The 13,215-nt window shown below is 32.5% G+C and overlaps 1 protein-coding gene across 47 annotated transcripts in view; it reads left to right on the forward strand.

Annotated features, from left to right (window-relative positions):
• Rims2 (regulating synaptic membrane exocytosis 2) overlaps nt 1-13,215 on the forward strand; it is a 546,345-nt gene that overhangs the window by 306,108 nt on the left and 227,022 nt on the right. For 24 of the 47 annotated variants that reach the window (XM_048801953.1, XM_048801957.1, XM_048801965.1 and 21 more), the window contains one exon: nt 5,590-5,616. The exons of the other annotated variants lie outside the window; for them this stretch is intronic. In XM_048801953.1, coding sequence (XP_048657910.1) covers nt 5,590-5,616 — 27 coding nt within the window. The remainder of the gene's footprint in view (nt 1-5,589; nt 5,617-13,215) is intronic. 47 annotated transcript variants of the gene reach the window in all.

Raw genomic sequence — 13,215 nt, forward strand, 5'->3', positions numbered from 1 at the left:
TTCCTTCCTTCCTTCCTTCCTTCCTTCCTTCCTTCCTTCCTTTTTATGGTGTTGAGGATTTAACCTAGGGCTTCATGCATGCTAACCAATTACTTTACCATTGAGCTGTGCCTGCAGCCCCTAAAGGTTTTTTTGTTTTGTTTTGTTTTTTAATCTATTTCTACAAGACTTACTGTTAATTCATGTGTTTGCATTTAATGCAGTTCTTATAAGTTTGCCTTAATATGTTGCATAGTATTATTTGTTTTTAACTTATCTTTTTTTCCTCCTTCCATGATTTCTTTTGACATCCCCATTGTTTCAATTACAACAACTAATATTTAAATTTTATGTTTATGGTGATTGATTTTGTAATTGATATTATACTTTGGTAGCAGACATACTCCTGTTTACAAACTTGAATGTAAAATGCACTCTATTTTTTTGTTTTGCACTTTATTTTTTCAATAATTATATTTAACGTGATTCTGAGGTATCTTTGTCTCCAGGTTAACAAATATCTGTCATTATTCCTTTTCTTTACTTACTCTCACTTCTCAATAGAAAGTACTAGGAAACTAATAAAAAGGAAAAATCAAGAAAGGCCCACTAATTTTAAATCCTTATTGATCCTCACTGACAAGTCCCAGTACACAGTGGTTACAACGCAACCTGCATGACCATTAGTTCAGAAAACTGGCTGAGGGATGGGTGATTGTGGGATTATAAAAGACAGACAGACACACATAGTGAGAAAGCTGAGACCAGGTGGAACATTTCACCTGATGGCGATATAATGACCCAGAGCTAGCTCAGCATGTTTATTATATAAGTTTTAACATCAAAAGGGTTTTCTGTGAGAAAGTTTCTTCAAAGCACATAGGACTAAGATCGAAGACTAGCGGCCCAATTATAATTATTAGCTTGCCCTCATAATTGTCTACTACTGGCAGCTTGTATCTGAACTTAGGTTAAGACTGATAGCTCTGTGGTAGACACAGAACCTCCTTTTGAGAAGGGCATTATCATAACAACTGGGCTGTCTCTACTGTTGCCTTGTACCAAGAGTTCCCAGCACAGGTGTGCTCCTGTCACAGAACAGTTAAAGGCCATAATTCAAGTTACTGCTCCTGATGAACGGTTACTTAAAATCAGGTCTAGGAACAGGACTTTTCTGCAAAATCTCACTGCTTCAGTATTAGTATCCAGAATGTCTAACCACATCAATGAGCTGCTGCTCTGGTATTGCAACCTGCATCTTAACCATTGCTTGTCTCTGGTTGGAAAGTTTCTCAATATGGAATTCATTTTAATTCCAGGATTCTCTGACCATTGTCTCCTTGCTAATGCTGGGAGAATTTTGAACTTTTAACAGTGGTGCCTTCTTTATATCCCTCTAGAATAATCTCATTCTCCCCTCTTTCCTCTCAAACATAATCTCATTCTACCCTCATATAATCTGCTTAATAAACTTGGAGTTTGGAGAGTAAAGTAACTGATACATGGACTCCTTAATTCAAAGAGCACAAAGCTCATTATACCCTTTAAAATGTTGGAGGGGAAAATACAAGGATAATAAAACATAAATATACCTCAGTGCATGATCTTAGCATACTTGTTTTTTGACTTTTATAAGTTTATATATTGTAGGAAGGAGAGATATAAAAATTAAAACTTTGTTTGGAATGCTGAAGTAATTTAGAGATGGAAGCTGTGATGAGCATTTAAACTGGACTTGAAACAGTAGAAATGCAATACATTGTGATGAGAAAAGTAGTAAATTTGTGAGAATACAAATAATTTTAATTAGTATGGTGAGATTTATTGCAGAACATTGAGTGTCAAGGATTAGGAGATTTACCATCTTAAAATAAATCTAAGGGAAGAGATATGAAAGAAATTGTACAATAACATCTTATTTATTATCTCTTTTAGATGTGCTACAATCTGAAAAAAAATGTGTTTTGTGGGGTAGAGGGGTTCCTTTATTTACTGTATTAACAACTGCCTACCTTGTTTATTAGAATTAGAGAACAATTAAATACAGTAAATGTTAGTTAAGGCAGCGATCTGCAATGGAAAAATTTAGGGGTTTTGGGGGTAGCTTTGTTCTCTTTGTCTGCTTGCATTTAGATTGTAGGTTTTCAGCAGAATATGAAGGTAATAGTCTCTAACTAGGGAGTATCACTATATATATCTTCACACACACACATATATATATATATATATATAATTACTACCATCTCTCATCAAAATTCCTTTTCAACACTTTTCAGCATCACAACTTGAATATAGATTATATATAGTTTATGTATATAATATAGATATCTGCTACACCCATACACATATATCTAGTTTATATTTTCAGTTTTTATTATTAAAATTTCTGCAAGAAAAATAACTTCAATAACGTGAAACTTTCTGACATCTGATATTTTATTCTCATTTTTGTAGTTGTGAATTTTAAATAATGAGCAAAAGTTTTAATTTTATAAATATGATGGAATTATATTCTTGACAGAAAACACCCATATCCACCCTCTTTTATAAATGACAAAGTAGGTAATTTCCAGTATTTTCAGGGAAAGAGCTATAGTTTAAAAAAGTGAGCATCTTTTATTCTTTTATTATGTATTGATTTAGTGTTGTCATCTATGATTTTGAGAAATAATATAATATTTTGACTCCTGATCTCAAACTAATTAAAATGGTCTAAATTACTGACAGTGAAAACATGAACTGTTGAAACTTATATCATGTTATATTAACATGTTTGAGTATGTGGGCAAATTAATATGACTGCAAATATCATCATCCTAAATATTTTAGGAAAATGACATTTAACATGATACATTTAACAAACTACTGAAATCCTAAAAAAATTTTTTGAGAAAGCATTGTTTCCGCATATAAAATATTATTTTAATAGACAATACCGTAGATTTATAATTATGTTCAATGTTTTGGGAAATTACTTAATTATATAACAATTTATTGTTATGATTTAAAATTATGTACACTGTAGCTATCAAACCCACTATTTATTTATTTATTTATTCTAATTTGTTATACATGACAGCAGAATGCATTTCAACTCATAGTACACATACAGACCATAATTTTTTTCGTCTCTGGTTGTACACAAAGTCGAGTCACACCATTCGTGCCTGCTAAATCTATTTTTAAATAGACTTTTATTTATTAACTATTAATACAGTTCTATGGCATTTTTATCTACAATTTTTGGCTACACACTTTGTGATCACCTCTTCATATTACAGTTTGGTTGTATCAACTGCTTACATGTGCGTAGTATTGGTTGTACAAATTGTTTTTCCTCATATGATTTCATACTCTCTTTTGCTTATTTAGGAAGATTATTATAACTTTATTTTTTCTCATTACTTTTTGATCATTGAGATTCTTCATCATTATGAAGAGTTTTTTAATATAAATGGGTTTTATTAAACAGGGATGAGAGGTGGGAGGGAAAGGGAGAGAGAAGGGAAATTGCATGGAAATGGAAGGAGACCCTCAGGGTTATACAAAGTTACATACAAGAGGAAGTGAGGGGAAAGGGAAAAATAATACAAGGGGGAGAAATGAATGACAGTAGAGGGGGTAGAGAGAGAAGAGGGGAGGGGAGGGGGGATAGTAGAGGATAGGAAAGGCAGCAGAATACAACAGACACTAGTATGGCAATATGTAAATCAATGGATGTGTAACTGATGTGATTCTGCAATCTGTATACTGGGTAAAAATGGGAGTTCATAACCACTTGAATCAAAGTGTGAAATATGATATATCAAGAACTATGTAATGTTTTGAACAACCAACAATAAAAATTAAAAAAAATATATAAATGGGTTTTGACACTTAAAATTATCATTAGTCTTTTGTATTTATGCTTATGTTTGTATCCTCTACATCCCTTTATAGTGTAATTTCAGTATAGTTAATACTTCTTATTCACTGGTATACTACAGCCAGAGCCAGTTATATAACTTGTGTTTCCTTCTTTTCAGTGACAACATTTTGGTAGCTTTAAGATCATATTGGAATATCTGTGCTCTGGAAATTGGCCAATACCTCTAAAGTCAAATTTTTACTTTTTTTTTTAAAGAAGTGATTGTTATATCTTTACCAATATATCACCACTTTACATACTACAATTAACTTTAGAATTGACACAATTTAAATGTTTTACATTTAAGTGTTAAAGGGCTAGAGAAACAGAAATGAGTATATAATCAAGTTCTTTATGAAAGCAACAGAAGAATACTCAGAGAAAATATTAATAGATATTAAAAATATGTAGATGAATATATTAAATATATTTTAAATATAAATTTAAGTTTGATATTTGGCAGAGTGATAGGAAGTATTGGTCAAACCTGATGGTTTTTGCTTTGTTGTCATTTGGGTTGCTTAATCCTAATTTCATCTAATTTGTTTAATTAATCCTTGGTTAACAAAAACATATCCTAGTTAAATGGTAGAGTAGTTATAAAACTGCTCACATCTACTATATTTTTTCTGTTCTATTTTCTGTAACTTTATACTTCTGTCTTTAAGAAATGTCATTTATACTTACAGCCTATGTTATTCCCATTGTACTTACAATAGTATGTCCAGAGTAAAGTTCTTTCTTTTCTTTAAAATACTGTGTAATTCAACTTCTATGTAAGTTACTATTGGAACAGATCACTGTTGTGAAATTATGCCAAAATTACTTCTTCTCCATTTGTTAAACAAGGTTCAAAATCATATGCTTAATTTAAAAACTTTTAATTGAACATTAGAAAATAGCTTCTTTAATAACTTGTGAATATATAGTTTTTTATTCTTTTGTGATTATCATTTTACTAACAACTTAAATATGTCAGGATAAACCTTTGCATTTTTCAGGTATTATGGCATCTTTTCCCTACTTTGTTGTTTTTATGACATACTAGTTCATAAGCTCCTTAAATTTCTAATATGTATTCAGATGACAATTTATTCATCATTCAATATGAAAACAATTTATTAATATTTTGCTGCCTTTATAAACTTTGTTCATTATATATAGTAAAAAAACAAGTTGTATCCTCTGAACTTGTGATAAAAGACTAAAATACCCTTTCCCCTATAAATTTTGTAAGTTGTCTTTCCCTAAAGGAAATTCAATTTTTAAATAGAAATCAGGAATTCCAAAATGAACAGTATTTTTTTTCATGCTAAATTTCTAACAATTATTTCTTGGATTTCAGATAATATAAATAATCATGAGTTATAACATAGAACTCATAATCATTAATATAAGTAAGGCAGTTTATTATTAATTTTTTATTTTTTGTACCTTGACTTACTAATTTCTATCTTTTAGCCTGTAATTCTTTGAATTTGGTCAAGCTTTCTAATAGCATAATTTGAATTTGATTTCTTTTTCTGATTCAGATCTGTTGTATTTTCATTTAATTTTGTTCAGAATTTTTTTTATATTTTGAACATAAGAATGGTAAACTATGTAGTCTGTACTATAAAGTAGAAATTAGATTTCAACAACCCTATTACATGTAAAGGTTTTAAAATGTACTTTTGACATTACCTTACCATTTTTTTTTTCAGGTAAAGCCTTATGTTCATATAATTCAGGTAAATTTTTAGCATGTCCAGTGTTTAATGCATGTATCCATATGCGGAGTTTAATTGGTTTTGTTGTTTTATGCTTTGTTTGGCTACTGTGTTCCTAACCAGTGTGTTAATTTTCTAACCAGTGTGTCGGTAACTTCCTTTTTCTGTTGTAGAAATTTTCCAGTATCTTCATGTTTACACTTTTATTATTTTGATATTAAAGACCATTTATAGAAATATGGTTATTAATTTCACTGTATTTAATTTGTCTCCTTTAATATAGTATCATTTGTCATTTAAGTACATTTTAGTATATACTGTTTCAAAAATTTATATAAGTGAGTAGAATTTATAACTTTTTTTACTTATGGGGCACTGGTGTTAAAAATGTTAACATTGAATTAAAACCATTAAAACTACCATGGTGGCTGTAGTTTCCATTATTTTAGCAAATTTGCCTTTTATTTCAATAAAAACTGAATAACCTTAGTGTTATTACAATAATGTATCATGAAATTTTTTACACATTTATAGAGCATATGCCAGTATATTATTTATTGATCATAAAATTTTTAACTAATCAGTGGACTTTCCTTGGTTTTGATAATTTTAAATATGTTTGTTAGGGTAAATATTAAAATGTTTAATTTTAACTTCTATATTTAAAAAAATGATCTTCTTCAAAAGATTAGGAAGTAATTATAAGAAGCTTTAGGAGTGGAATACTAAAGTTTAAAATCTATGAAAGAACCCTATTATTTACAGTAAGATGGATCTGTCTTGTATTAACAATAGCAAAAATGGACATAATACATGAAATATCTCTTTGAAAAACCCTGAACATCAAACAATTAAGGATAGTAATTGCTAAGAAAAGGGAAAGAAATAAGTTAAATCCCAAAATTGTCCTAACCTGCCACTTTAATAGGTATAGACATTACTACTAAAATGTGGTATAGACATTCCTGGTGACAGTATACGGGGAGAGAACTCAAATGAATCCCGTGTACTTCATAAGCTAAATAGATGGACCTAGAATTCACAAAACAGAGTATTGGAGAAGAGAGAACTGCAAAGAAAGAACACCAGAAATCTTCAGAGGAACCACCTCAGTAAGTCAGCTGAGTATTGATCGGCACATAAATGTGAGGCATTTACCTAATTCTACGGAAAGAAGCACCCAAAAGAATTAGAAGTAATAGTGCCTGTGAAGAGTGCCTGTTGAGTACATTTAAGTTTCTGCCTTCACTAATAGGGAATAATCAGCTCTAGAATGAATAGAATAATTTTTACAAAGAATTAAAACAATAATTTAAAAGGAACAGTATATTTCTAGGTAAAACACCTACATGCAGATGAAAGCTAAAAAAAATATTCACAGGAATACAAAAACATCCACAACATTCACAATGTGAGGTTCACAATGACCAGCATCTGGTTAAAAAAAAAAATTTTTTTTTTTTAAATATGGGGGAGTCATCAGAACTAAAGAAGTGGCATAGATATTACAGGTAGTAGACAAGGATACTAAATAGTTCCTAGAAATGTATTCCAATTTTCAAAATGTTAATTAGACATGTTGAAAATGTAAATGGACCCAAATCAAACATCTAGAAATGAAAACTACAAAGTTTGAAATAAAAATATGCTTATTAGGATTAATAACAATAAACAGTTTAAAAACAAAAAAATTAATGAACTTGAAGATACAACAATAAAAACAATTCAAAATGACGTGTAAATTAAAAAAGAGAATATAAAAAATATAGAACATCTATGAGCTATGGAAAACTTGAAGCTGCCTAATGTAAAGATAATTTAATTCTCTGTGAGAAATAAGGGAGAATATAAAAAGAGATGACTGAAAAAATTTCAAATTTGATGAAAAACATAAACCCATATAGATAGGAAGCTCAGTGAATTTCAAGCACAAGAAACCTTAATAGGATCAGAGAAGGCACATCAGAATTAAATGCCTTAAAAGAAATGGTAAAAAGAAAACTTTATAAGGATTCAGAGTGAAAAAAACAAAACAACTCAGTACATAGCTGAGGAACAAAAATAAGGATAATTGCATTTTTTTTTTCATTTTAGTGCAAGAACTCAAAGAAGAAAATAAAATCAATCTAGTATTCTATACCATTTCAAAGCACAGACTAAATAAAGACTTTGTTTCAGACTTAGGAGTCCTCAATGAACTCATCCAGGAAAGAGGTACTATAACAAGTGTTAAAACAAGTCCTTCAGATAGAATATTGAGAACAGATGGAAATATAGAATATATAGTTGTGCACAGGAATGAGTAAACAGAAATGGTAACTGCATTGATAAATATGTAAGATTTGTATTAATGTATATATACCTTTAAATATAACCGATTGTTTAATCAAAACTAATGGCAATGTAGGCCAGGTGGAGTGGCACACACCTGTAATACCAGCAATTCCTGAGGCTGAGACAGGAGAATTGATAGTTCAAAGCCAGCCTCAGCGGATTAGCCAGGCAATTAGCAACTCAGCTAGACCTTGTCTCTAAAATATCAAAGGACTGGGGATGTGGCTCAGTGGTTAAGCACCTTTGGGTTTAATGCCCAGTCCTAAAAACAAAACAAACAAACAAAAAACACCACCACCAACAACAACAACAACAACAAAAACCCAAAACTAATGGCAATGTAGTATAACATTTGCAACTTATATAAAAGTAAAGTATATGACAATAATAATGAAAGGTTGAGAAAGGAAAAATGAAAGTGTGGGATTATATGGTTTTTAAATTATAGCATGCGTAATATGATGTCATTTGAAAGGAGTTGAAATAAGTTAAAGATGTATAAACTCTAATACAACAAAACAAAATATTATAATTTATTAGACAATACAAAAGATAAATGGAACTTTAAAAAAAAATAAGACAGAAAAATAGTAAAAGCAAGCCTAAAACAGATGGGATAAATAGCAAGTTGATATAAACTAACCAAGTCAATGACCAGATTAAATAGTCAGAGTATCCCAATTAAAAGACAGAGATTGTCATTTGAGTTTCCAAGACACTAGTGAGAATCCAAATATACAAGCATCAGGCTAAAAGAAAATATTTGAAAATTGTGTGTTTGACAAAAGACTGACATTCAGAATATTTAATGGACCCTTAAAACTGAAAAACAAGTGATAAATAATGCAATTAAAAGTGGGCAAAAATTTGATAGCCATTTTTTTTTTTAATTTTTTATTGTGGGTTGTTCAAAACATTACAAATTTCTTGACATATCATATTCGACACTTTGATTCAAGTGGGTTATGAACTCCCACCTTCACCCCATACATAGATTGCAGAATCACATCAGTTACACATCCATGGATTTACAAATTGCCATACTAGTGTCTGTTGTGCTCCGCTGCCTTTCCCATCCTCCACCATCCCACTTCCCCACCTCTCCCCTCCCCTCCCCTCCTCTCTCTCTACCCCCTCCACTGTATAACCCTGAGGGTCTCCTTCCATTACCATGCAATTTCCCTTCTCTCTCCCTTTCCCTCCCACCTCTCATCCCTGTTAAATGTTAATCTTCTTCTCCTGCTCTTCGTCCCTACTCTGTTCTTAGTTACTCTCCTTATATCAAAGAAGACATTTGGCATTTGTTTTTTAGGGATTGGCTAGCTTCACTTAGCATAATCTGCTCTAATGCCATCCATTTCCCTGTAAATTCTATGATTTTGTCATTTTTTAATGCAGAGTAATACTCCATTGTGTATAAATGCCACATTTTTTTTATCCATTCGTCTATTGAAGGGCATCTAGGTTGGTTCCACAGTCTTGCTATTGTGAACTGTGCTGCTATGAACATCGATGTAGCAGTGTCCCTGTAGCATGCTCTTTTTAGGTCTTTAGGGAATAGACCAAGAAGGGGAATAGCTGGGTCAAATGGTGGCTCCATTCCCAGCTTTCCAAGAAATCTCCATACTGCTTTCCAAATTGGCTGCACCAATTTGCAGTCCCACCAGCAATGTACAAGTGTACCCTTTTCCCCACATCCTCGCCAGCACTTGTTGTTGTTTGACTTCATAATGGCTGCCAATCTTACTGGAGTGAGATGGTATCTTAGGGTGGTTTTGATTTGCATTTCTCTGACAGCTAGAGATGGTGAGCATTTTTTCATGTACTTGTTGATTGACTGTATGTCCTCCTCTGAGAAGTGTCTGTTCAGGTCCTTGGCCCATTTGTTGATTGGGTTGTTTGTTCTCTTATTGTCTAATTTTTTGAGTTCTTTGTATACTCTGGATATTAGGGCTCTATCTGAAGTGTGAGGAGTAAAGATTTGTTCCCAGGGTGTAGGCTCCCTATTTACCTCTCTTATTGTTTCTTTTGCTGAGAAAAAACTTTTTAGTTTGAGTAAGTCCCATTTGTTGATTCTAGTTATTAACTTTTGTGCTATGGGTGTCCTATTGAGGAATTTGGAGCCCGACCCCACAGTATGTAGATCGTAGCCAACTTTTTCTTCTATCAGACGGCGTGTCTCTGATTTGATATCAAGCTCCTTGATCCATTTTGAATTAACTTTTGTGCATGGCGAGAGAAAGGGATTCAGTTTCATTTTGTTGCATATGGATTTCCAGTTTTCCCAGCACCATTTGTTGAAGATGCTATCCTTCCTCCATTGCATGCTTTTAGCCCCTTTATCAAATATAAGATAGTTGTAGTTTTGTGGATTGGTTTCTGTGTCCTCTATTCTGTACCATTGGTCCACCCGCCTGTTTTGGTACCAGTACCATGCTGTTTTTGTTACTATTGCTCTGTAGTATAGTTTGAAGTCTGGTATCGCTATACCGCCTGATTCACACTTCCTGCTTAGCATTGTTTTTGCTATTCTGGGTCTTTTATTTTTCCATATGAATTTCATGATTGCTTTCTCTATTTCTACAAGAAATGCCGTTGGGATTTTGATTGGCATTGCATTAAACCTATAGAGAACTTTTGGTAATATCGCCATTTTGATGATGTTAGTTCTGCCTATCCATGAACAGGGTATATTTTTCCATCTTCTAAGATCTTCTTCTATTTCTCTCTTTAGGGTTCTGTAGTTTTCATTGTATAAGTCTTTCACCTCTTTTGTTAGGTTGATTCCCAAGTATTTTATTTTTTTTGAAGATATTGTGAATGGAGTGGTTGTCCTCATTTCCATTTCAGAGGATTTGTCGCTGATATACAGGAATGCCTTTGATTTATGCGTGTTGATTTTATATCCTGCCACTTTGCTGAATTCATTTATTAGCTCTAATAGTTTCTTTGTAGAGCCTTTTGGGTCTGCTAGGTATAGAATCATATCATCTGCAAATAGTGATAATTTAAGTTCTTCTTTTCCTATTTTGATGCCTTTAATTTCTTTCGTCTGTCTAATTGCTCTGGCCAGTGTTTCGAGAACTATGTTGAACAGAAGTGGAGAGAGAGGGCATCCCTGTCTTGTTCCAGATTTTAGAGGGAATGCCTTCAGTTTTTCTCCATTCAGAATGATGCTAGCCTGAGGCTTAGCATAGATTGCTTTTACAATATTGAGGTATGTTCCTGTTATCCCTAGTTTTTCTAGAGTTTTGAACATAAAGGGATGCTGTACTTTGTCGAATGCTTTTTCCGCATCTATCGAGATGATCATATGGTTCTTATTTTTAAGTCTATTGATGTGGTGAATAACATTTATTGATTTCCGTATATTGAACCAGCCTTGCATCCCAGGGATGAATCCTACTTGATCATGGTGTACAATTTTTTTGATATGTTTTTGTATCCGATTCGCCAGAATTTTATTGAGGATTTTTGCATCTAGGTTCATTAGAGATATTGGTCTGTAGTTTTCTTTCTTTGAAGTGTCTTTGTCTGGTTTAGGTATCAGGGTGATGTTGGCCTCGTAGAATGAATTTGGAAGTTCTCCCTCTTTTTCTATTTCCTGAAGTAGCTTGAAAAGTATTGGTATTAGTTCCTCTTTAAAGGTTTTGTAAAACTCTGCTGTATACCCATCCGGTCCTGGGCTTTTCTTAGTTGGTAGTCTTTTGATGGTTTCTTCTATTTCCTCAATTGATATTGGTCTGTTTAGGTTGTCTATATCCTCCTGACTCAATCTGGGCAGATCATATGACTTAAGAAATTTATCTATGCCTTCACTATCTTCTAATTTATTGGAGTATAAGGATTCAAAATAGTTTTTGATTATCTTCTGTATTTCTGAAGTGTCTGTTGTGATATTGCCTTTTTCATCCCGTATGCTAGTAATTTGAGTTCTCTCTCTTCTTCTCTTCGCTAGCATCGCTAAGGGTCTGTCGATTTTGTTTATTTTTTCAAAGAACCAACTTTTAGTTTTGTCAATTTTTTCAATTGTTTCTTTTGTTTCGATTTCATTAATTTCAGCTCTGATTTTAATTATTTCTTGCCTTCTACTTCTTTTGCTGTTGTTTTGCTCTTCTTTTTCAAGGATTTTGAGATGAAGTATGAGATCATTTATTTGTTGGTTTTTTCTTTTTTTAAGGAATGAACTCCAAGCAATGAATTTTCCTCTTAGAACTGCTTTCAATGTGTCCCATAGATTCCGATATGTTGTGTCTGTGTTTTCATTTATCTCTAAGAATTTTTTAATTTCCTCCTTGATGTCTTCTATAACCCATTGATCATTCAGTAACCTATTGTTCATTCTCCAAGTGATGTATGCTTTTTCCTTCCTTCTTTTATCGTTGATTTTCAGTTTCATTCCATTATGATCAGATAAGATGCATGGTATTATCTCTACTCCTTTATATTGTCTAAGAGTTGCCCTGTGACATAATATATGATCTATTTTTGAGAAGGATCCATGTGCTGCTGAGAAAAAAGTGTAACTGCTTGATGTTGGGTGGTATACTCTATATATGTCAATTAGGTCTAGGTTATTAATAGTGTTATTGAGTTCTATAGTTTCCTTATTCAACTTTTGTTTGGAAGATCTGTCCAGTGGCGAGAGAGGTGTGTTGAAGTCTCCCATGATTATGGTATGGTGGTCTATTAGACTCTTGAACTTGAGAAGAGTTTGTTTGACGAACATAGCTGCACCATTGTTTGGGGCATAAATATTTATGATTGTTATGTCTTGTTGGTGTATGGTTCCCTTAAGCAGTATGTAGTGTCCCTCTTTATCCCTTTTGATTAACTTTGGCTTGAAATCTATTTTATTTGATATGAGTATGGACACTCCTGCTTGTTTCCGAAGTCCATATGAGTGATATGATTTTTCCCAACCTTTCACCTTCAGCCTATGTATGTCTTTTCCTATCAAATGCGTCTCCTGTAGGCAGCATATTGTTGGGTCTTGTTTTGTGATCCATTCTACTAGCCTGTGTCTCTTAATTGGTGAGTTTAAGCCATTAACATTTAGGGTTATTATTGAGATATGGGTTGTTCTTCCAGCCATATTTGTTTATTTCTGTTACTAAACATGGTTTGTTTTCCTCTTTGATTATTTCCCCCCCCTTTACTGTCCTACCTCCCACTGTTGGTTTTCATTGTTATTTTCCATTTCCTCTTCCTGTAATGCTTTGGCGAGGATGTTTTGAAGAGATGGTTTTCTAGCTGCGAATTCTTTAAACTTTTGTTTATCGTGGA

The sequence above is a fragment of the Marmota marmota genome, unplaced genomic scaffold (genome assembly GCF_001458135.2).
Source record: "Marmota marmota marmota unplaced genomic scaffold, marMar, whole genome shotgun sequence".
Classification (NCBI taxonomy): Eukaryota; Metazoa; Chordata; class Mammalia; order Rodentia; family Sciuridae; genus Marmota; species Marmota marmota.